General features: G+C 45.8%; 2 protein-coding genes across 5 annotated transcripts in view; one reads left to right on the top strand and one right to left on the bottom strand.

The window, feature by feature from the left end:
• gpm6bb (glycoprotein M6Bb) overlaps positions 1-15,373 on the top strand; it is a 28,411-nt gene extending 13,038 nt beyond the window's left edge. Inside the window, exons 2-7 of one of the 2 annotated variants that reach the window (XM_076040119.1) lie at positions 9,789-9,975; positions 10,607-10,763; positions 10,858-11,020; positions 11,727-11,800; positions 11,959-12,024; positions 14,718-15,373. In XM_076040119.1, the coding sequence (XP_075896234.1) occupies positions 9,789-9,975; positions 10,607-10,763; positions 10,858-11,020; positions 11,727-11,800; positions 11,959-12,024; positions 14,718-14,867 (797 nt within the window). In that variant the 3' untranslated portion in view covers positions 14,868-15,373. Of the gene's footprint in view, positions 1-9,788; positions 9,976-10,606; positions 10,764-10,857; positions 11,021-11,726; positions 11,801-11,958; positions 12,025-12,796; positions 14,329-14,717 lie in introns of those variants that run through there. The other variant, XM_076040120.1, reaches the window with a different exon arrangement.
• Positions 15,374-16,795: 1,422 nt separating this feature from the next.
• On the bottom strand, positions 16,796-24,871 carry ofd1 (OFD1 centriole and centriolar satellite protein). Of its 3 annotated transcripts, none has more exons than XM_076040116.1 (23): positions 24,735-24,871; positions 24,532-24,641; positions 24,242-24,442; positions 24,073-24,141; positions 23,949-23,973; positions 23,692-23,802; positions 23,436-23,572; positions 23,113-23,286; positions 22,888-22,994; positions 22,643-22,762; positions 22,452-22,525; positions 22,280-22,371; positions 21,943-22,132; positions 21,185-21,315; positions 20,896-21,007; positions 19,782-20,468; positions 19,082-19,241; positions 18,861-18,955; positions 18,074-18,202; positions 17,756-17,925; positions 17,485-17,670; positions 17,317-17,384; positions 16,796-16,985 (listed from the first exon to the last, which is right to left on the bottom strand). In XM_076040116.1, exons 2-23 carry the CDS (start codon positions 24,625-24,627, stop codon positions 16,940-16,942), a joined length of 3,180 nt encoding a protein of 1,059 aa, XP_075896231.1. In that variant the 5' UTR covers positions 24,628-24,641; positions 24,735-24,871; the 3' UTR covers positions 16,796-16,939. The 3 variants fall into 3 exon arrangements, with proteins under 3 accessions (XP_075896231.1, XP_075896233.1, XP_075896232.1); XM_076040118.1 differs by having other exon boundaries at positions 23,692-23,799; XM_076040117.1 differs by having other exon boundaries at positions 24,532-24,631; positions 24,725-24,863.
• Positions 24,872-24,965: the final 94 nt, after the last annotated feature.

The following is a 24,965-nucleotide window of genomic DNA, read 5'->3' as shown; positions in this document are numbered from 1 at the left end:
ATATATTTCTTCTGCCGACACGTTTGCACACGGGCCGGTGTGGACGAGGCCCCCCCGACTGCGTCGGTTCTCCTGTCGTTTTTACAGGCCCGATGGAGAGAGAGCCCGAAGATTAGCCCGGCGTTTGTTGTTGTGGGATCCCTGCTAAGTTCACTTCCCTGACCCCTGAGGCTCCCCCTGCCGCTGCCCCCCGCCCCCAACTCCTCCTCTATGAGGTCTGGTATCCGTGAGAAGACCCTACTCCAACTCCAACCCCTCCCACTCGGCAGCCCGCTGAAAGGCCTTTCTCTCATTAGCATGCCCCTGGGGCCTCGGCGGCCTGCTGTTGCCAAACAAACAGTGCCAAGATCTTCTTCCCCGTCTCCCTCGGAGTCCCGTCCCCCTCTCGCCCGTCTCTTGTCTTTCCACCTCCTTTTAGGTGCTTCAGACTGTTCTTTATTTCTCATGTGCCTCCAACATCACTCTCGGGATGCATTTTTTTTTTTTACAATAGAAAATAGATATTTTTCAGCAATACAAATAGATAACAAGAATTCTCAGACTGTGCAAATGCCGATGGGCTCATCTCCTGCATTCCTCACCAAACCTTTTTGCACAAGCTTGGGGCAAATTATACCAAATAAACATTTCCATAGGAGAAAGAACATACGTCAAAGTATAGTTGCTGCTCTTTTGTCTCAGCTGTTCCTCAAACTCAGTCTCCAACATCCTCAATCAAGGGCTGAATAGATTGTGGTCCTGTTTCAATGAGGAGGTGAAACCCTCCCTCTTTGTGTTTGTACTTTGTAGGTCTAATCCGAGAGTTTCCCATCAAAACTTTTCCTCCAAGTACTTTTTCTTGTGTGTTCGTGTCAACTGAAGCTGCTTTACATGTCCTGTTTATCCGTTGCACATCTGCTGTATAAAACCCTATTTTAAGGGTCCTCTGGTTTTCCAGCTACAACATGCCGTTTCCTTTGTTGGTTTGCATGAGCCCAGAGGAGATTCTGCCTCCTTGTTTTAGGAAATGTTCGGCCGCCTCTCCTTCCTGTGTCCTTTTTTTTTTTTCATGTGAGTTAGACGCCACCAGATGGAAGGGAGACAGCGGTCAGAGGTTGCTGATGTATGCGGCAGGAGCGCCTGGCATATGGTCCAAATCAGTGGATGGAGGGCAAAAACTGAGAGGAACCAGACCGTGGCGAACAGCGCCGGCTTCCTCGACTCTCTGTTCAAAGAGGGTGCGACACATGTTGATGCGAAAGAACCAGTAAACAAACTTGATGTCGCCAAACATCACGTGTGCAAACAGAGCTGCGACATGTTTGGGCTTCTTGTAAGCAACCCGGCGTCAGACCTGTGCAAGCAAAGCAGGCGTGTAGTGGGCAGGGGAAGGAGACGACGGTGAGGAGCCGGGTAGGAGACCTGAGAGGAAGGCGTAAAGACTGGGGCCGGAGACGTGCGGGAGGCAGCGTGAGCGAAAGAGGGGAGCCGGAGAAGAGGGGCAGGAAGAGAGAATCTGCTGAAAGGGAGCATTTTTGTCGGAGGGGAGAAAAACAACTATGGAAACTCCATCAGAGGAAAACCGAGAGCAGAGGCAGGACAAAAGAGGTACCAACGAGCGCTCACAAAGAGCCGGTTCACTTCTTTCACCGCTGTGTTTATTGGTCGGGGGGGAGAGAAGGGGAGGCCTCCGCTTTAACCTACTTCAGCCTGCTCGCTTTGAATCTGCATAACAGGACGATAGCGGCTCAGCGGGGATGTTTAAGTAAAGCCCTGAGTCCTTCTTTAAATGTTTGCATGCCCGTAAAAAAAGAAATAAATGCAATTTCCTGCAGGTTGTGAACATCTCCGTGAGAGGCTTTTTTTTCTTTTTTTTTTGCCTGATCTAATTAGTCAAAGTGTTGTGCATGGGCTTGTTTTAGCAGAACTCACTCCTGCAGCGGGAGGGTTGCTGCCCCGCCGCCGGGCATCGTCGTACCCGTGCCACTTTTAGGGACAGCGAGCCTGTTGCTGAATCAAACAGCCGATCGATCCATCAAAACCCCCAGGGCTGCATCTGAGTCGCACTTTGCGGGACGGTGATTAATGAGGTGGACGGAGGTTCCGCCGAGGACAAAGACGAACGATGCACACGTGAGAAGCAGGCGTCTGTGAGAGGAGAAAATTCATTAACTTCTCAACTCACCCGTTCTTGCTGGATCAATGATTTTTCTTGTTGTTCTGAACATATCTGGTCCTTCTTGGTCTTCCCAGGTTATTTGGTTGTAAAGTGAGGTATTCTGAAACAGACGGAGGCATGTGAGGCAACAGCAATTGAAATGTGCATAAAGGTCCAAACGGGTCTGTTCATGTCTCGATGGCCCTTGAAAGCATGACACATAGACTTATGCTTTAAATGTCATATATTACAAATAATGTGATTTTCAACATTTTGTAATATTTTTTTGCAAAGGTCATCCTTTATTTAGTTCCTTGCTCCACTTTTATCAGTGCACTTTGTGAGATCGCAAAGTGCACTGATACACTGTTAAAGGACCGCCTCGCGGCTCCCTTTGCGTTTGTCCTCTCACAAGAGAGGAAGGTGAACGTGCACAATGTCAGCTTTAGCAGGAGGCTGAAGCCCAGCTGTGGTTGTGAAGACACTGATTGCTTTCCCCACTTGACCTTTACAACTGCCTGCATTTTCTTCAGTTACTCATTGTAGTCATTTATTTCTGCTTACAATGTACATTCACGCATGCTGTCACTCATATTCAAACTTGTTCCCTCGGTTGCAGCGTATTTACCTTAGATTTATCAACCATGTGGACTGAGCAACACATTTGCTACAAGGCACGATGTGTTGTACAGGGAGTTTGCATCTGTGTAAACTGACCAGTAAAACATTCAACAGATAAAACAACATAACAAGGCTCGGTTCAAACATATGTTTATTGATTCAACAGAGGAAGTTCAAATACATTTGTGCTATCTATCTGCAAACACACACACACACTCACCATAACGAGTCACCTGGTCTCACAGGCAAAAGAGAGACACAGGTGTGCTGACAGCCAATTATAGGGCTGGTGATGTCATTACCAGTGGCCAAGGGAGTTCATGCAAAATGTTATTTTCACCATATAAATAGATGAATGCTTATTAAGAGAAAGTATACTTACCTTTTCTTGCGGATTATTTTTTGTGTATGATTTGCAAAGTGTTTCCGTTGTTTTTTTTTTTTAACTTGAAATGTAGGTGAAGTTTTTTACATTTACCCTGTGCTTCAGATAGATGGTTTGGTCCACTGACGGGAAGCCAGGTTCAGGTAACATAAGGGCAGTCTGCTGTGAGTGCAGAGGGAGTGAAAATGGTGTGGGGCACAATGCTTTCGTGGGCTCTGCCCAAATTTATCGTCAGAAATATGATTTTTGTGCTAACTTTTTTGAGGCATTGTTTTGGGCAGACCTTTTTTTTTTATCTTGCAAGAAGAAAAGTTATATATATATATATATACATATATATATTTTTTTTTTAATTTATGTATTTTTTTTTTTTCGTAATTGAAATTATTGTCTTTCTGTTGTCTTGTCTGTACACCTACCCCTCATCCAGAATAAAATACTAGTACACCAGCATTTTTACAGGAGGCTGCAAACAGAGGGCTAAATATGCTCTCACTGGGGAAATATGTGCAAGGCTGTAATCCGAGATACAGTTAAGATTATTGAATTATAAGGACTGAAGATGGGTCTAACATGGAAACCCTCACACACAGAGACGTCAGCGCTCTTGCACTGGCCGTTATTAGATCAGCGTTGGATGAGAGGCTACGAAATGCAATTTAATGGCTGAAGCTGAGACGGAAACTGAAATCCCACTGAAACAATAATTGCAGCAATTTAGCATAAATTTCCTCACGTAACTCATTTTGACACCACTGCTCCTGTACTGCACACACGCACTTTATGGCCAATTATGACTGCCATTGTCTTTGTTTGCTGTTCAGGACGGCAAAGTGCAACTTTCCAATGTCGACTAAGTAAACAACGAGGCTCAGTTACAGCGTCCCCCCTGGGAAAAGCCATTAGGGCCTTTTTTAAGTGTTGCCCTCTTAGAGTTGAAGGGTGTAGAAGATGGAACTGGTTCTCATTAATGATGCAAAGCAACAAACAGCAACACTTTGAGCTGAATGTAAACAGACACATGTGTTGCCAATCAGGGGGCTGTAGCAGTATTTCTTCTTTGGCACTGAGCGATTGAAACTGAGGATTTATCGCTAATTGGAACAGTGTGTTTATTTAAACAAGGATTGCTCCAGACATTTGGGACATTAACTATCCAAGTGTGATTAGGTCTTCTCTTTGCGTTTGTCCTTAATCGCTTATTTTTTTGCGCTCAATTTATCGCATTCGTTTGGCAACCCGCCCGTGAAATCATCCGTCACATTCGACATTTTTGCCCTTCGCGTTTGTTTTTTTCTCTTTGCCGCCCCAGCTGTTCGGAAGATGTCAGCTGCGCGGCGTTGACGTGCGGTGTTTACAGTTGAGAAGGGCGGAGATGAAGCGGCGCCAGCTGCACAGGGGTCAGATGGAGGAGCCAAGCTGATGCCTGGCTGGATCAACCTGGTCGGGTGTTCCTCCTGCTGCCCCATCAGTTTCAGCGCACACGGGGGGGGGGGGTTCACATTTTGCAGGCAAGGCTAATGACTCACACTGATGGAAGTCTCGCCATGCTGGATGGGGCGTCGCCGTGCACAAGCTGTCTCCAGTTTATTCTGGTTTGGGTCCAGGACAGCGGCTATAAATGAATTTGGCAAACCTCTGGATATTGAGTTTAACAAGACTGAACTAAGAAAAGCAGATGCTGCTGAGCGTTTTAAGCTGAAAGCCTGCGGTGTTAAAGTCAGCGTGAGCTATTGAAAGTGTTGGATGGTTTTCACCAGACTTCACCAGTCATCTCACAGACAGGACTGTGAGAATGTGCCGGACACAGTTCACATTTTCACTTGGAATAAAACTTTGCTGTCAGGAATTCTACTTGGATTGTTCCTCTTATTGGCAAAAGTAACTGAAAGAAAATCAGATTCTTATTTTGAAAATGTGTTTTGTTTTTGTTTACCTATCATGAACAAAAAGTTTGACAGTTGTCTACAAGATGGTGTAAACACCTCGTGTGTAACTGAGGTGTGTCTCACAATCTCACTTCTTCTTAAAACTAAAACTTTTTTTTTTAAGTCAACACTCTGTTGGCAGCTCTTCTTGCCATGACGTTACTCTGACTCACAAGGGAGCTTCAAGCAGTTCCAGAGTGGGACCTTTTTTGTATCTTGTCTCTGCTGCTATTTCCTGTTTTTTGCCTCACCGTTGGCAAGTGAAGAGACTTTAAAAGGCGCTGGACCAGACTCGTGGAAGTGTGGTTCAGGCTCGTGGACATTGGCTGCAATCTACAAGCCGTCTGACTTTCATGCTGGCCGAGTCGAGCTGTCTGGACAAACAGGATCCTCCTGGGGTGAAAAGTGGCCACCGAGGGCCCGTTAAGACCGGGCAACACGCACTGCTGAGGGTGGAGGGGTCGGGGTGGGCTGAACACAGGATGGAGCTCAGCGGTGGGCTTGTCCCGGGGCCCTCGAGCCTCGTGGGCCGGAAGAGCGGGACCGTGGTTCACTGGCGCTCTGAATGGCCCCTGGGAGTCCGGAGTGATGGACAGCCTGTGGCTTCGCACACTGGCTCTTTGTATCAGGGCCTTTCTTGGACTGTGTCTCTATTTTTTTTCTCCCCCCCTCCTTTTCTCACACAATGTCCTACACGCAAAAACACAAACTTTTTCCCCTCGCACAAGTGGCTTTTTCTCTCTGCGAGTCCTCGTGACAGCGATGCGGCCACGCTGGCCTCCTTCTCCGTCTCCCCTTCCTCCTCCTCCTCTTCAGGCCCGGCCTTGTTGGTACGAGCGCTCTGAAACCCGTCCGTTCCTCTTCTTTGTGTCGCGGTTGCCGTCGAGCTCTAAACTTTTGAAGCGGTCTGAGGTCCGACCGGGGGAGTCGGGGAGCATGTGAGAGTCATCAGAGGGAACAAGAGGTGCAACGTGATTCTCATTTATGGCTTTCCCCTCGAAATAAATCAGAAGCGAGCCATCTGTTGTTGGAAACAGTGAGCTGCTCCTGCTGTTCTTCTGCGCTGAAGGGGCCAGAGTGTGCTGAGCAGTCGTCTGCACTCACTTACTGGATGTCTGCTGCACCTATAACTCATACGAGTTGTTTCTTCGCATTTTGCCACCGCTTGCACGTCCGTCACGAAAAGGTCCCAACTCATGAAGTCAACTAGGAAGAGTAGCAACTGCAGTAAGCTGCACTTTCTTACAAAGCGTGAAGATAAAAGCAGATTTCAGGTGCCCCTTAAATTGGATTTCACGTTGCGTTTACTCGGCTGCTTTGAAATTTCACCTCTGCCTTCAAACCGTCCGTCGAGTGCGATGGCACTCCGACGTCCCCGGGGCGCCGGGGATGCTGAACCTCCTTCAAAAGCGGTGTTGGGCTTTGATGTCAATTTGCGTTTCCCAGATGTCTGACACCAAGACCAGGGCTTTTCACAGAGGCCCCTTGTGAACACAGTAGCGCTCTGGCTGCTAGTAGTTCCTCCGAGTTAGTGGTTTGCATCCAGGGGCCAGGAGTTTCCTATTGTTTGCCAGACCGCAGTTATACAACCAAAGTTGCCAGCACATCAAGTCCACTTGTAAAAATACCAGCCAGGACTTGGTTGGTTGTGTTATTTGGCTTAACACTGCGTAAGTCATATAGCATTTCTCCAGTGAGAGAAATCTGTTCTACCAAGCTTGAACAGACACGAAGTGAAATTGTTATCTTGTTGATCAGATGGTGGATTTCGGGATTTTGAATATATTTATATTCTTTTGAAGTTTGACAAACCTCAGAGGCACAGCAGAAGTCCTTTGAGATCCTGCCTGGGTACACAGTGTGCTCCTGCAGTCCCTGGTTGGGAAACCAGTGGTTATTTGTCTTCTTGTTGCGTTTCTATGCTCTCCAGCCAGTGTGCCCATTTTGACCCCTGACCTCTGACATCAACAAGGCACCTTCCTCCACGTAACTGCCATTACAAGGGACCAACCTCTGTAAACCCTTGTTGTGATGTTGGGGAAATCCCAGTAGATCAGCAGCAGTTTGTGAAACACTCACACCAGCCCAGCTTCAATCCCCTGCCTTCCCCATTCTGATGTTCTCACACGAACTTCAGCAAGTCGCCTTCGCCCCGTCCATATTCCTAAATGCATCGACTCACTGCCATGTGATTGGCCCATCAGCCACTTGCACACAAATTCGGCCTCTTCAGAGTGAAATTGAGACAGCCGAGACAGATGGCCGTCGTGATATCACGGCACCGAGCGCAGCGGCATCAAATGTCTAAACAGCTGATCTGACGGGACGGGTGAGCAGCGGAGACGCTTGACGAGCGGGAGAAGCTACGCCGACTTCGATGTCACATTTCATTTCGACCGCTGAGCTCCATTGCTGCATCTGTCACTCGAGCACATCAACCACAAGAGATTTGGTAACGGAGACAAACGTTCTCAAGAGAGAACCAGGATGGCGACCACCTGAGAGCGACGTCCACCACCAGCACGGCGGCTCTTCCATTTAGATGGAATGTATTTACTTTACAGCTGGGCTCAATATCCTGTGGAGCTGCGGGCTCCCACTCCCAGCTGCACGCTGGTCCTCCCCAAACATGCTCAGCGGAGGGAGAGAAAGAAAGAGAGAGAGAAGTGGCCTGTGATGGAAGTTTAGCCACTCCGCCGCGGCCGCACTCACTGAGAGGTGGTTAACTTGCTGCCATAGCAACTCCCTTTCAGACGCCGAGGGGACAGAAATGTTTTTTATCTCCCTGCGCTACACAAACAGGACAGGAAGAAGCGTCCGGCTGCTGGAGTGTTGTCCCGCAGGCGATCTTTTATATCTGGCTTGATTTACTTGGTCGCGGCAGAGAGCACAAACACAGATGAACTTTTAGGAAGATGATTAAGTGAAAAAGAATGTTTGGTCTTGTTTGTTTCTTTTTTTTTTGTAAACAACAACTCTCATTTGAGTTGAACCAAGATAAGCGCCTGAACAAAAATCCCCCCTTTTCCTGCTGAGTACATGTGAGATGAAATAAAAGTTGTTTTACTTGATAAGAGTAACATGAGACTCAGTTTTTATACAATTTATAACAGAGATAAAGCAGCACTCGCTGAGAACAAATCAACACACATTATCCATAAAATATATCTCTTGACAATCAATGAAATGTTGTTGCAGTGAATCTTTGTCTTATCTTTGTAATGTCACTGTAAATTATCTGGAGTTTGGTGGTTACAACACCGTTGACCAGTTCTGTTTTTCTGAAAACCTGGTGTGGCTCTGGAATAACCTTGATTTACTGTCAAACCTCTTTATTGATCCTTAGTGGGCGCACAAGTCATTAAAACATCCTGGAAGGAAGGTCCGCAAATTACACAACGCAATACGAATAAAGTCTTGTTGTTGTATGTGAACTTTAGTTCCATCGACTTAACGCCGATTTAGACTCCAGCAGCATTCACAGTTGCGTAATGAAATCAACTCCCATGATTCTGTGACACAGTGGCAAACATTCTATCAGATGAATAAAAAAACAGATGCTTGTGGCTTCATCGATCGAGTCTTTGGACCGAAAAAAAGGCAGAGTGCAAAGAGGGCCTCTGACAAAGTGGAATGTTCAGTATGGTGACCCTGTGTCGCCAGGCTGACAGACATTAGCATCGGACCCACTGGTAATGCAGATACATTGATTGTCGCAGCTTTAAAAAAAAACAAAAAAAACGCGACGCAGGATGTCGGCGGGGCCCCCGCTGTCAGCTGGAGCTTTAAAGCATTAACAGCCTCTGACCTGGATGTCCTATGACTCAACAGCATCCTGTCAGCCACATGTGGATCTGATTGGAAGCACACTGTGGTTTGTCTGTTTGCATGTCGTCCACAGGCAGCGCATTGTGTTTGTTGACTGGCTCCATTTCGCGTCGCAAAACGACACGTTGCGCAAGGCGGATCCATCTGGGTCGCTCAGTTCCAGTTTTTTTTTGTTGTTGTTGTTGTTGTTGTTATTGGCACCCTGACACCCAGTGACTTGCTGGATGGTCATTAGTGGCCCTCAGTTTCCTGATGGAGCAGTCAGATAAACAGAGGGCGGTGCGAACCTCCGCCTCTCCCAGAAAGGTGACCCTGAGCAGGTCACATCAGATGTGCCCTCAGGGGCTTTTTATGAAATCTATTCTGAATACATTTGTCCAATTGGTCCGTTTGAATTTGCCTGCAGCACTGAGAAATAAGAATAGTCACAACACTGTTTTTTAAATGGTCCCATAATGGAAAAAAAAAAGAAAGAAAACAATTTGTTCTGACAAAAAATATCTGTCCTTGATGAAAAAAGTCTTTTATGTTGCTTGCTCCACTTATACGCTCTTACGATACAGTGGATTAAAGTAGAATTCAGCCCTTGATGATGTCACAAAATGCTCGCTCCCTGGTATTCATTTCGCTCTTTGAAACTGCCTCACAACCAGTTTGATCTTGTCTCTTTCTTGATGGCTCAAGAAAAGCATCAGTTTTCGCAGAGTGATTTTGCAGCAGGTTGTAAACAGAGGGCTAAACAGGCCCCTTTCTGGACATCTTGGCAAAAATTGAAAATCGATGCTCGTCGATGCAGGCAATCTTGCACTTTCAGACTCCTTCCCTTGTGTCACTCGGTTCCTTGAATTAAAAGCCTGACGGTTGTTTTTCCCTCGTGTCTCCTGCACAGGTTGCTTCGAATGCTGCATCAAGTGTTTAGGCGGCGTGCCGTACGCCTCGCTGGTGGCCACCATCCTCTGCTTCTCCGGGGTGGCCCTGTTTTGCGGATGCGGCCACGTGGCTCTCACCGGCACCGTCACCATCCTGGAGTCCCACTTCTCCCAGGTGACCAGCGACCACGCCATGCTGACCGAAATGTAAGTGCCCCTCCTCTGGTCTCACCACTGTTTGTTATATGAAATGGTTAAAAAAATCTGTGATTTTTTTTTTTTTTTTTTTTTTTAAGTGTTTTTCAAAACTTTTGTAACCATTACAGTAAAGACGGTCATAAATACAGAACGAGGGAAGATAAGGCTTGACTTTACGCAAGCTATTTTTAAGTTGATAAGCCCTTTATGTGTTGGCTTCAAGCTGGAGAACAGGCCTAATATGGAGTTGGTTTCAATCGGGGATCCATTAGCCCAGACAATAAAACAGTTCTATGTTGCCATAGATTCTGAGTGCGCTGTTTAATTCGAGACGTCTCCAGAGGCAGAGCTCCTCTTGGCAGATGATTCCCAGAGACGTGGATCAGCTGTGATCTCCACATTTAAGACTTCACTCAAATGTAGCAGGTTCAACAAAAATATAAATAAATACCCGTCGGCTATAATTAAAAAAAAGAAAGTAGGGCACTCAGGTTATTTGTTTTCCCCGCCATCACCGCGTCTTTCTAGGGTCTCCACAGGCGATTTCAGGGTCTTCAGGTTATGGGAGCCTGTAAATACCTTTTATTATCTGCGGACGCTCGACTCTCTCCTGACCGTGCTCAACGTCGCCCTCTGACAGAATCCAGCTGATGCAGTACGTCATCTACGGCATCGCCTCCTTCTTCTTCCTGTATGGGATCATCCTGCTGGCTGAGGGCTTCTACACGACCAGCGCCGTCAAGGAGCTTCACAGCGAGTTCAAGACCACCATCTGTGGACGCTGCATCAGCGGAATGGTATGTTCAAACATGATGACTCCCCCAACGCGGGATCGGAGAGGGTTGCGCGTGAATCTCTTGACGATGTGCCGATGTGTGTGTGCGTCTCCAGTTTGTGTTCCTGACGTACATTCTGGGCGTGGCCTGGCTGGGCGTGTTTGGCTTCTCCGCCGTGCCAGTCTTCCTCTTCTACAACATGTGGTCCACCTGCGCCACCATGAAGTCCTCCAACCTCACCAACATCGACTCCATCTGCGTAGACGTCCGCCAGTACGGTAAGGCGCCGAGTCCGCGTCCAGGAAAGCGACTTGTTTTGCCGTGATTCACCCTGAGATCATCAGTGAGGTGTTTCAAGAGGCACCTGCTTCTTCACGTCTTTATAAACCAGGATGTCCGACCTCTTCGCCGAAAACTCTTCAGTGTAAACAGTTTACACGAGCCTGGACTCATGTCACTGTGTGTGTTTTCCAATTGAAGTCCTACCTATGACGGTTATTTTGTTGTGCAACGTAACCAACTTAAAGATTGCACAAATTTGCTTTACCAATATTCACCAATGCTCAGTCTAAAGCCTGTAAAAGTGTGCTACACAGCTGAAAGCTGATCAGCCCACGGTCAGGTGTTCATTCACCTTCTGTGTACCTCCTGAGAGAGATTTTTTTTTTTTGTCAGAGGTTGCAAACAGAGGGCTAAGTCTGCCGTTTTCTGCAGGTTTATAGAGGCCAGGAAAATATGGAATAAATATCCAACCAGAAATATTATTATTATGATTTTTGCATATATGCACAACTTCACAGATAGATTCTCATACATGTCAAAATCACAAATCCGTTACTTTGTTTGCTCCAACAACTCTAACTTCCCTGTGATCAATAGAATGGCCGCCTCCAGTGAACGAGCATTTTTTCAGACAGGAATCCAAATCTTCTCACTGCGTCAGTCTCTCCGTTAAACTAAGAGTTTTAACCCTCACGGTTGCAGGAATCATCCCCTGGACCGCCACGCCAGGCAAGGCCTGTGGATCTACGCTAGGGGACATCTGCAACACCAGCGAGGTGAGAGTTCAACTCCGGGCCACACGCCCAAACGCCACATCGTCAACTGAAGCCGCTTCAACCTCAGAAAAGTCCGATTTTCAGTTCGAAGAGTCGGAGCAACCTTGACTCTGTAATGCCACATGGCAGTCAACCAGTGCCGCTGTTCTTTTTTCCAGTTCTACCTGTCCTACCACCTGTACATCGTGGCATGCGCCGGGGCCGGAGCCACCGTCATCGCTCTGGTAAGTGTCCCCTGCGACCTCTCTCTCTGTCCCCCTCCTCTCCCTCCAGTTCTCCCCTTGCATGGTTTGTACCGACAGATCATGCGCCGAGCGCTCCCCCTCCCCCCATCCTCATGTTGTTCTACGTGACCGCGCCGAGGGTCACGACACGCCGGCTTTTGCCGCCGTTCCATTTGCTGTGACATCATCATCTGCATAGACGCAACACGCCGCTGTTTCACACTTAATGACGTGTGCCGGAGGCTGTGTAGTTTGGGGGCTTGCTTTTTCGCGGTTCATCACTGAGAAGTTGTTAATTATGTGTTCAAAGCACGTTTTTTTCATTGAAAAATGAGAAATCACTATATTGACTCATTTAGTGCATTTCCATAAAAAATGTGAGCAAATTCGAAGCAAACTTTTTCAAATTTGCTTTAAAAATTAAGATCTAAAATGTATTTCTATGAAGTGATTCAATTTATTATTCATTTAAAGAGTAGTTATGTCATTGGACAATGCTACAAACAATAAACAGCAAAGGTCACTTGTCACTATATCAGAGATAAGTTGCTTTGATTTGAAGTCTGATTTGTAAAAAGGGCAAAATCTATCCCAGGCGAGCGCGCAAAACTTTATTGCAAATTGTGAGAAACTTGTTTCCAATTGGTACGTTGCCATAAAATTTTGAATGCGCATTTCTAAAAAGGCCTTATGGAGGCGCACTAACTGCAGCAGTGGGGTGAAGGTCGCCGGCATGTTTCTCTTACCGCCTTCTCTTGTTCTCTTCCACCAGCTGATCTACATGATGGCTACCACTTATAACTTTGCCGTTCTGAAGTTTAAGAGTCGAGAAGACTGCTGCACTAAGTTCTGAGCTGTTTTCATGTTTAAGAGCACGGCACGGCACCCCGAGGCCGCGCCGAGTAGACAGTTACCACTGACAAGCAATGAACTAAAAAGCAAAAAAAAAAAAATTCTGAACATAGAAACATCAACATCTCTCCATTAGTGTATATAGCTGATTGTATGCATTCTGTAGCGGAACTTGGAATCCAGGGATATTGCTTGTGTGAGGAGGCCCGACGGTGGCCGTCCTCAGATTAGGGTGGTGTTCACTTTTACTGGGTTTGTTATGCCTTTCTCAGCTTCTCCTTTTTTTTATTCTAGAAATTTGTCACCCTTTAAGATGATTTTTTTTTTATTTACAGATATGCGCACAGCTCTGTATCCGAGGACAGTGTTATTTATATTTGTAACGTCTGAAGCTGTTCCTAAAAGCATCAACTGTATCAGTATTTCAGACTAAACAAAAGAAGAGTATGTAGCATGCAGTACTTCACCTTGTATAACAGGACGAGCATAGTTTGACTCCAGTCAGAGCTAAAAAAAAAAGAAAAAAAAAAGGTGCAATTATGCACATGACACCATGCTCTGCATGTAGCCGTGCAGCCTGCAGCTGCGTTTAGAAAAAAAAAAAAGAAATTGGATACTAAAACCATGCAGATTTGTTTGAAGTAGTGACGGCCAAGTGTATTATCTAGTACATATTCCTTAAAGGGATAATTCACCAAAACTGAAATTTCACCCATTTACGAGTCACTGCTTTGTACTCTGTAATCGACGCGACTGTCACTTTTTCTCAACGTCACGGACTGGAATCCATTTATGGAACTCCAGGATGGTTATGTAGATTATTCAAATGTCTCCGTCGACGCAGTGATGATGAGGATTATTTCAGGATATTTTTGGTGAACTGTCCCTTTATGTGTCTTTATCTCAGTCCTGACAGTACTGGTAGTGGCTCGTGGAGGCAGCCTGTGAGCGTCGCACAGGAAATACTCAGTATTATCAAGTCAAGCTTGTATCATAACTCAGCGAAAGACATTTCCTCAGCTGTCCAGTGCTAAACTGCATCATTGAGCTGCTGCGCGCCAGGAAAGGGTTTCGGCCAGTAGCAGGAGTCTGCATGAGGCCCTAAGTCTCGTTTTAATCTCATGTGTTTTATATCGAAAAGAAATCGTCCTCTTTTGAAGCAGAGCAAAGGTTCTTTTTTTTCCTCAGTAGGACTTTGACTTCGACGTTGATGTTCTTGTTTCACACATTTTGACTTCGGTCCCTCTCAAAGTGCCATTATTACAGAGCCACCGTGTTGTGACCTTAACACTGAGCCTGCATGCTTACATTCTCCAGATCCTTTGATCTGTTTATATAGTTACTTATATTCCATATTTCTTATATTTAATTTCCTCCCTAAGTTTTGTTTTTTCCAAGACTGTAGCTTTTACTTTCTATAAATGAAATAAACAATCTTTGTTTACAAAAGTATCCCTACCTGGTCTATTTCTTACTGCGGCAGGATGATTCGAAATGTACTGCACGTTTTACCTTAACGGGTGGGGTCAAAGGTCACAAAACATCACGCTTTGCACTAACGTTCCGCTCTAACGGCCGCTCGTAACCTGCACGCTCAGACTCTGTTTTCTTCTTTCCCTTTGTCTGACACCCTGAGTGTTTTTTTCTCTGAACTTACATAGTGAAACTACAACAATTATATCAAGCAAGCCTTCTCTTCTCCCCTCCCCCCCTTTGTCACTCTTGTGCGTGTGGTCTTTTTTGTCTGTTGTACTTCTGTGATGTAGCTTTGACTTCCTGTAGCCTGCTTTTGCCGTCTCCTGACATGCTCACCGGCCATCCACCTCACCCTTCTCTTCCAGATCCACTTCCTCATGATTCTCTCAGCAAACTGGGCCTACCTTAAGGACGCCAGTCAAATGCATGCCTACCAAGACATCAAAATGAAGGAGGAGCGGGAGCTGCAGGACATCACGTCTCGCTCAAAGGAATGCCTCAATTCCTACACATAAGGACGCCGTTGGCTCTCTCACACACACACACACACACATACACACACACACAAACGTGCGCGTGCGCACAGTGTGGTCAAGCACTGTGAGCCCTCTGGACCAAGACACCGATCAGCTACAATAACCTGCCAACTGCTGAGATGCTGTGCAGTACTAACAAGGCTCCCTAACAAACTAATGCATCAGGGCTGCTTCATGCACCAACTCGCCACAAAGTGTTTTTTTGGGGAACTTCCATTTATGCTGTTTGTTCTTTTCTTTTCTTTTTAAATTGTCTATTTTTAAAGATTTTTTTCAGAAAAAAAAAAAAAGACGTATTGTTTGATTTCCTTCAGCCCTTGTTCTTTAATGAGCCAGTCTGTGCTGGTAAATCTTGAGACGTTGCACTACTCATATACAATGCAAAGGATTGTTTCACATTTTTGCTCTCTTTCTCTTTTAAATGTGATGGCCAGTGGTTGGTAAAGAAAGTTATTCCTTTATTTTCCCTTTTCCATTCGTAAAAATGTAAAAAAAAAACAAAAAAAAACAAAACAAACAAACTGCAGATTAATTAGAGACACAGTGTGAAAGCCTTACATGGAATCTGGGTTGGTTTGCCACCTCTCATGGTTGCATTAAACGTGGGAACTGTTTTTCTTGCAACCATGGTGTTATAATTGCTACCTAATTCTAGTGATAAATGCAACTATTTGTGTCTAATCATCATTAGACTCTCAGAACATCCATGGCCTACATTAACACTACCTCAGACGTGCACTAGAGCCGAAGGAGCGATTCATTTAGGGGAAGAGACCATTTCTCTGGAAAAATTGTGGTTTCCTGTTCATCATTCGTCCCACCCAGAAAGCACACAGCATCATAGTGTTTAATTTGTACCCCTAATGCCATAGGAGTATTTTTGCTTGCTAAATGTGGACCACTGCCAAGAATTACACATGAATGAATAGGATGACTCATGTAGTATTATCTGTAAAGCTTGCTTCATCTATGTTTTCATCCAAAATAGCAAAAGAGTCTTTTTTTTTTTAGCGACTCCCTTCTCCAAGATACAACCATACATTGCGCTGTGAGATCGTCACTGTAACCATGTGTGCAGAGGTGTGACGCTGAGACCTTTTAGATGCCGACAACCTGAAGTGTTATAGTGATATTTCTTCATCTGAACCTTTTAATATTGTTTTTCCTGTATCTATTTTTCCTCTTTTTTTTAAAAAAAGATAATTGCACCCGTTTTTGATGTGCAGTTGTTGTAATGGTGACATAATTACTCATGTAATCCTTTATTTCTTGTAGTCAAGTTTTGGGGACAATTTATCTTCATTTTTGTTGCGTTGAGAGACCCGTTTTGAGATGTGATGTGCAGTCGCTGTGACCGACTTCTTTAGTAGGCAGCGTTTGCCTCTTTCCTTGTTTTATTTTCTAACTGCATTTGAATTAATCCTTTTTCAGTAGCGGACTAGATAGACAAGATTCAAGTTAAAAGTATTTTGTATTTTGTCGCTTGATAGTGTAGAACTGTTTTGTATGAATGTCAAGGGCTTCCTCGTTTACTGTTGATGCGCGAGTTTGAATTCGACATTATAAAAGGAGTCATTTTATTAAGTGCATGGCAATGGTACATTTAGCCAAAGTATTAAAGCAAATGGGACTCCGCGGAGTGAAGCTCATGTATCTGAATGAACCAAAAACTAAAGAATAAAAGGGTAACTATCAATCACCAGGAGGACGACAATTCAGCATCCTGTCTGACTGGAGCCCCGCCCCCTCTATGGCATCACTCATCTGGCCTGTTGACTGTTTTCAGCCGAATAAAAAACAAAAAAACAAAAAACAAAAACAAACTTTTCTCTGTTTTGTTTTTTGCCATGATGGGAAATCTGTTCAGTGAACACAGAAGGATAAATTATTCTAAAAAAAGATTTATTTATCTACAAAGTGTACATTGCAAATATACACATCAAAACACACCATCTTAAATATTACAAAAAATGCATTCCACATTCAGTAAAAGCAAACCAAAGCCATGAGACTGCAGGTGGAGTTCTTCGGTTAAAGGAGGGAGAAGCAGCTCACCAGAAATCATCGTCCTCATCCTTGTGTGAATACGCTGCAATGCTGGGAAAACAAAAATCAGCTCAATGAGTTGAAGACCTGAGGGAAATGAGAAACTAAACAAAACAAGACAAGACCCAAAATAGCAAAGTGTCCTCATGAATACACAGGCCCTTCATAAAAGCATAATTCCAAAACAAATAACATTTTAAAAGAGCAGGAGATGAGAGAAGCAGGGGAGAGATTAAATGTTCTGGCAGTGGATTAAGACGGCTTACGTGTTTCATTTGACCCTCATATAAACGGCCGCATACCTCCTGCATTAGAAAACTTGCCCCGCTGCGTTCACAATTAAAGTCAGATCTCCTCCAGCGAGTCGCCAGACTTCCGTTACCTGTTGTCTTTCTCCTCGGACAGAGTCCTGGCCTCCGGGCTCGAGTGTCTCTCTTCTCTGTTGGGATGCTGAAAACACAACAAGAGGAAGGTGAAGGTGAAGGTGAAGTTGAGGCGCGTCGCTCAACCCCAGCAGAAACCTTTAGGGACGGCCGAGCGTGCGGGGCACCTTCTCCTGCTGCTTCCCTCTGGTCTCCAGGACCATCTTCATGTACTTCTCCAAGGGGTTTTCCCCCTCCGAGTCCTTCCCATCATCCTCATCTTCCTGCTTCCGCTCTTCACCTTGACCTTTACTCGTTCCACTATCTTCCTCCTCCTCCTCCTCCTTTTCTAATTGCGCCACATCTTCCAGACTCTGGCAGGACATAAAACACTGTCAACATTTACCTCACCCAGGATGATATTTTTTTTAAGGGACACTGGTGCAATAAGAAGCCCACTGTTTCTTTCTCCAGCCTCTCCAGCTCCTGCAGCTCCTGCATCTCCCTCTCTCTCGCCTCCTGCTGCTCCCTCTGCCTCTGCTCATGTCTCTGTTTCCGCTCCCGCTCCCACTTCTGCTCCTCGTCCTCCTCTCCTCCTCTGGCCGCCTCACCCGAGCTTGGTGGGACGACTGTGAATGAAAAAAATTGAAGTTTCACAATGAATGATTGGGGCAGATCTGATGGTGTACAGTAACAGGGTGGCTGCTCTTCCTCATTAAGGGTCACAGTAAATAATGCGGGGTAAAAAAAGGGGGAGCGGCTCAGGGGGCAACTCACCCGGCTGGGTGGACATGTCTATCGGGTCTTCTGGGAGGTCCGGTGGGCGGGGGGCAGCGGGGCCGATGGGGGCCTCCTCAGAGAGAGGGACAGCAGTGTCCAGGAGAAGCTCTGGAATGTGGCCGGGCTCTGGAGGGAGACGCGCACAAAGGGATCTTTTATGTCTCGCCATAATGCGGCCGGGCCGGGAGAACCGGCGCAGAATACATAATCAGCTGCCCTTCATCTTCACCATTGTGCGGGGGCCACTGAAAGGACACTTGTGAGGCCGGTCACACACTCATTAAAACAACGGGCCTTTTCCAAAATCCAAAAACCTCCACACCGGATACGAGCGGTTTTTGTTTGGGAAGCGGCAGAGAGGAGCTGAACACCGAGCGACTCCGCTGTATTTCTTCTTGAAATACCGGCGAGCGTAAATAGAACGGCAATTCAAACCGTCGGGAAGACACTGCTGCCTGAAAATCACATCATGACAAGTTCATGATCTGATCAATTAAAAGAATTACACTGAATGTCTGTGAAGGTTCTCAGTCATCCAGGTCATCTTAAGGTAGAAGGGTTGAGTTAGGGCAGCTGGACTTGCGATCTTGATCTTTTCAAGATCACAAGAACAAGTCCAGCTACCCGAACTCAGCCCAATTATACTGAAACTGAATGAGATTTTACAGTTGGAAATTTGTGCAACAATGCAACACTTTCTGCCAGGGAAGAAATCCAATCAAATTGAAATTAAAAAAACAAACAAAAAAATAAATAAATAAACAGAGGTGCAATTTTAGTGCACCTGATGAATTCCCCGTGAGGTCCTCAAGGTTCAACTTCTCAGGCTGCGGTGGGGATGACTCCACACTGGAGAGGACCGGCTGCAGCTCTGGCGGACTGGGAGGAAAAAACAACGGCCGCTCATGAAGACGTCGACCTTCTGTATCTCTCCGGAAGTTTCTTTTTCTTCCTCGAGTTAAGCGACGTGGCGACCTCGCCGGAGCGACGCCAGATGGTTGTTACCTGTGCTGGTCTCGTGCTGTGCTCCTGAGCTGAGGACTCAGAGGCAGGCTGAGCTCAGGGGAGCTGTCACCTGAGGTCGCCGCCTCATCGCGAGGGGCAAGCAGGGGGCGGCGTCTGTCAGGTGACAGTGACGGCGGTTCCACCTGAGACACAGCCACTTCTGGAGGGGGGGCAATTAAGGTAAAATCAGAGGTTAGGAAGTCGGGAATGTAAAACCCTTTAAAGGCTCAATTACACCTGGGTTTGGTTATTTGTTAGCAGCCTTGCACAATTACCCATTTAAATATACATATCCAGGAAGCAGTACATTTAGCCCTCTGTTTACAGCATCCTGCTTGCTTCAGGCTTGCATTCCCCCCCCCCCCCCCAAAACAGCGCAGAACTGTAAACTTTGTTTTAGGACACATTTTTTGAGAAGTGAAGTGAGCAAAACAGGTCAACAAGGTCACCTCGGATAGTCATGAGAATGAAAGAAAAGACATTGAATTCATAGGGTGTGTCCAAACTTTTGACTGGTAGTGTGTAACTATGATGTGTTCAAATGGTGGAACCTGAACCAAGCTGTACTGGAAACAAATTCCACCAGCTTGTCTGTGTGGTCCTTAACAGAATGAGATCAGATCAATGGGTTTTTTCTGGAGTCTCATTTCAAGGTCATTGGCAGGCTGGAGACACAAGCGATTGCAACTTGGATTGTTACCTTCTGCAGTTTTTCTCAGGAGCACCGTCTTTGGGGAGGAGTACCAGGAGGAGGACGGGTGTCTGGGTGGAGAGCTGCTTTCATCCTGCAAACCTCCTTCTTTTAAGAATAAAGGTTGGATGGCGGCTTGGTTGGGTCCCTCTGGGAAAAACACTCTGGGTTGTGTGGCCGCAACGCCTTTCCTGACGTCACAGACCGCTGCAGAAGCCGCACTTGCGTTTTGTGGAGACAGCGGCGTGTGCGAGACCTTTGACCTCTGGGGCGAGCGACTGTGTGACGGGCCCGGGACGTGTTTCCTGAGAGAAGAGCCGGAGAACTGCGGGAGGTGAGCAGCTTGCGGGGATCGAGCTCTCTGGGGCAGCATGTAGCCGAGGGTGGAGCGTACTGCCCTCTGCTGGTAGTTCCTATAAGCCTCCTCCAGGGTTTCCGCCTCCACCTGCAGCTCCTGGATACGGGCCTTGGCTTTAGCCACGGGGTCCGTGTCGAGGTCGATGGAGTCGTCCCAGGGCAGGCGGTGTCCTCGCACGGCGCCACCTGCTTCACAGAGATCGTCACTGGCCAGCCGGCCCCTCAGCAGAGCCCTGTCCACGTAGATGTCAGGGGGAACGAGCTTGTCGACACTCAGCCCCAGGATTGAGCGATCGACTAGCGAGGGCTTGGGGTTGAGCATCACTTCGTTTTCGAGGGCTGGAAGCAATTTACGGACAACACAGAGGGAACAGACAGGAGGAGGAAAGAGAGAGGCAAACAAGAGGAGAGCTCAGCACTAATAGGGAAAACCAACCACCATGAGAGAGTTGTTCATAAAACTAAGATTTATTTTCATGCATTTCCACTTCGCTATATTAGTGCATACTGAGATGTGGCTTCCTTTCTTGTTTCTATACTACATTTCTTTGGAAACGTTTGCTGTCTTCTTAGTCAATCACTATCTGAAAATCTCCATCTTTCATAATACGCAGCGATGGTGACACGATAGCCTCCAAAAAAGGAAGCGTGTTTACGCAAAGAGAAATGAGTTGACTCTACTGGTTAGGAAGTTCTACGGAAGGCATGCGTTGCAAAAAAGTAACAGGGCGGACATGTGCACCCGGAGACCCAGTACCCTGGGTACCTTGTTGAGTTTGTTGGAGCTGCGTCCTGATGTCCTCCAGGTGCTTGGTCTGCCACTGCAACCTCTCCTTACACTCCGTCAGCTCCGTGCTGAGCAGAGAGCACCGCTGCACCTGCAGTGGCGTTTAACAAAAACAGTCAGACAGCACAGAAACATAGAGGTCACCGGAAAATGAAAATTACAAACCGAACTTATAGTCCAGAGTAAGGGGCGGGGGGGGATAAAAATCACAGGTGTGATGTAAATGACCGCATACTTTCTCATGCTCTGCAGCCGTGATGTGACTGACCTCGCTCTGGAGCTGAGCCTGCAGCACCTGTTTCTGATTGTCAAACTCTTCCACATCCAGCCTGCGAGCGTTTTGCAGCCTCTGCAGCTCCATCTGCAGGGCCAGCTGCTCCTTGGACGGCTTGGCCAAATCTGAAAGAGTAAGTTATCAGAGTGAGACACATGATTCAACCCCCCCACCCGACGTCGACCATGTCAGGATGTGGTTGAGTGGATAAAGGAGCACCTAGAAATGCACTTTGGAAGACGGTGCTGTGATTTAGCATGTTAATGTGTGATAAATGATTTGGGCTGGAAGGACCTGATTAGTGTTAAAATGAGGACTGTTTTGCTGCCCGGTCCATGGTCACGACTTAAAGAGAGAAAACTAAATCCCTTCAAAGGAGAAAAATTGCAGTTGCTTATCGCTGCTCTCTGTGCACCCTTATCTCCATCCACATTCAACCACCATTCCCTTCAGGGAGAGAAGTAAGTAAACCAACAAACAGACGGTAAAGGCCACAACAGCAGGAAAAATGCATTCAGACTTCAGACTCAGTGACGACAGACAAATAGCAGCGATTTGCATTCAAAATCAAGTATTCCGAATGCATCACATTACAATGTGTAACACCAATCACAGCTCATTTGCAACATCAAAACTTTCTTGCTAACAGACAGAAATTCCTGCGTCCACTATTTTCTCATGAGAAACTCGCTAGTAAAGTGCAGTTTTCTCAGACTCCTGGGAGAAGCTCTGGAACTGCGTCAAGGCCTCACCTGCTTGGAGAATCGTGTTCTCCTCCCGGGATTCCTCCAGCTGCGTCTTGAGCAGCCGCAGCTGCCCCTGCAGCTCCGTTTTCTCCTTCCTCAGGCTGGGATAGTCACTCACCGCCTCCAGTCTCTCCCTCAGGAGCTCATTCTGCTGACTCAGCAGAGAAATCTGCTGCCGCGCCGTCTCCAGCTCGACCTGGAGGACGGCAGACGGCACACGAAACAAGACGACTCCTTGAGATCAGCTTCGAATCAGTATTATCCGATTATAAATTTGACACCATCAGTAGGACTTGAAAACTGTGTCAGTGGCTCAGTAAAGCGTGAGGACAGTTTGTTTTACCTGCAATCGCTGCAGTTCTGAACAAGTTCTGTTGTGCTCCTCTAGTTTACTGTCAATTGCAGCAGACTCCTTGTGGATACGAGCAGTTTCAACTGAAAAGCAATGAACACATTCACACGATGAAAACATTGAATGTAGCAGGAAGGACGATGGACTTCATCTCGACACTCACCTTTGATTCTGCTCTCATTCTCAGTCAGCTTCTCTGTTCTCTTTACAAACTCCTGCTTCAGGTCCAGCTCATACCTGTTTGTTTTTTTTTGGCAGACATTAATACAACAATTAAAACAGAGCTCTAATGGTAAGAACAGAATCTGGTGAAACTGTGAAAAAAAAGAATTAAATGATGGGACAAAAAATTACTTTGAAAGTTCATTCTTCAGCCTTTGGTCGTAGGTGTCCTCCAGAGTCTTCACGGTCAGCTCTCGCCTCCTCAGCAGCTCTTCCACGTTCTTGACCTTCTCCTCGTGTATCTGGCAAGTCCTGCGAGTGAAAGCACAAGCGACTTCTTCAGAAAGATCCTTTTATTAAGTGATTGGTCCAAGCTATTGTGTCTTGCATCTCTACACTTTCATTGATTCATTAAGAGACAAAAATAAAACGCTCACCTTTCGAAAGACTCAGTCCTCATGCGAAGCTCATTCTCTCTGTTCCGCAGCGTGTCAATTTCTTTTAGGATTGACTGCCTCTGCATGTACACATTTTTCTCTTCAATCTGATACAAATGAACAAATAAAACATTTTCAAATTTTCCTTTTGCTGAGGTTGATGGTCCATTAAAAAAAAAAAAAAAAAAAGATAATTAGAAAGTCGAGAGTTGGACAAAAGTCTACCTCTTGCTGTTTCTGTAAACGATCAATGGCATTTTTCTCCCTCTCTATCAATGCTTTGGCCTTCATTTCGTAATTCCTCTCCAGCTCTTGTTTCAGCTTATCAAACTCTTTATGAAATGTTCTTTTTTCTTCCATCCTGACCTTTGCAATTTCAACATCTTGAAAATGCTGCATCTTGAAAAAAAAAAACAAAAAACAGAAGACAACGAAAGATTATTAGTTTTGCACACAGACATTAGCTAGTGATAAATAATGATGTGCTTGTCGTGCTGTACTCGATACTTTCCTGAACATTGTATCCACGAACATTGTAGCAAACATACCTTTATATTAATTTCTGCTTGTGCCTGTGCCTCAATTTCTCTCCTGTAAGAATCCAACCTCGATTGTGAAGAAAATAAATAATTCTCGTTGATGCCTGGACTCACATATTCCTTATCAATCATTTTCATCTTCTCAACTGAAACAAAAATTAAACAAAACGAAAAAATGTTTCAAACGGGAAGTTTAGAACATATAAAATATAGCAATATATTAGGATGTAATAGGAATGTAATAGAGGACATAATTTCATCATACCCAGAGAATCTCCATAACTTGCAAAGCTGGTTGTTTGGGTGTCTGCATCGTGGCGCGAGCTGGGACCGAAATGGTGTGTTAGCTGCATTAGAAGGCTGATCAATAATCCTGCTAAAGACAAAGAGAAAGTCACTCAGGAATTACGGCAGAATATGTTTCAAGTGAACAAATGAATATATGATTCCAATATTAAATAAGTGAACCAGTTGACAAGTAAGAAAAACAACAACAACAACAAGTAAGTAAACTAGACACACCTTTATTTTCCTTGATGGAGTTTGACTGCAAAATCACAATATTAAGGTCATTAAACTGTATTTTTCGTTCCTCTTAATTGATACCAAAAGCAATATCATGAGCCTAAATACTATATTTTATTACCAGGGATTTGTAAAAGGCTGTTGCAGGGCTGATATGCAGCAGGTGAAGCAGCTCTTCTGTTTGAGAAACCTGTCAAAAACAGACGAGGTCAACATTTCCCCGATGCATTTGTGTTCCGCATCTGCATGTAAAACAGCAGTAGGTTCACTGAAAGGAGCCAGACGCTCACCTTGCCTTTGCACAGGCCACTTTCGGGGCAGAACACGGAGAGGCTGTACTCATATCCAGAAACTCTGAGATGATCTGCCACTAGGCTGTTACACGCTGACAGGAGGGGTTCGGATTTGACAACCACTGCTCTGGTCACGGGGTCTCCTCCAGCCAAGGACTGCGGTTTCAACTCGTGGATGAGCTGATTCCGCAGCTGAGTCTGGATCAGGGGACACGTCGAGAAACATGACAAACAAAGCCACTAGGGAGACAACAAACAACGGCGTTGTTATTATTATTATGACTTACTTTGAGAGTGTCGAGCACTCCCCTGTTTTTAAAAGTCTGATAAAGTCTTTTCCTGAGTTCATCGGGGGATAATGTTTCCTCCTTGGGTGACGACATGACCGTCCTGGTTCAAACAGCAGAGCGACAGGAGTCGGCAACAGGGCAGTCAGGGCAACACGATGATAGAAAAGACAATATCGAGCTGTTGTAGAAGTATCCTTACCTTGTTTCGGGATGTTATGACTGCCTCTTTTCAAAATCTTGTATAATGTGCATTTTAAAATCACAGTTAACTTTGTTTACAAGCGCACAAAGCACCAGAGGGTCCCCTCTCGAGAAGGCGTTACTGGTTCATTTAAATTCTTTAACGGAAATCCACAAGTGGAGTCCCATTGTTATGACGTAACCATCAAAACGTCTGTATGTGTTTTTTTCTTCTCTCTTTTTAGGTTCAA

This window comes from Nelusetta ayraudi, unplaced genomic scaffold, assembly GCF_046127955.1.
Source record: "Nelusetta ayraudi isolate G7.1 ecotype Tasmania unplaced genomic scaffold, CSIRO-AGI_Nayr_v1 ptg000060l, whole genome shotgun sequence".
NCBI lineage: Eukaryota > Metazoa > Chordata > Actinopteri > Tetraodontiformes > Monacanthidae > Nelusetta > Nelusetta ayraudi.
The sequence above is the reverse complement of the archived record's forward strand: the minus strand, read 5'-3'. Positions and strand labels throughout refer to the sequence as shown.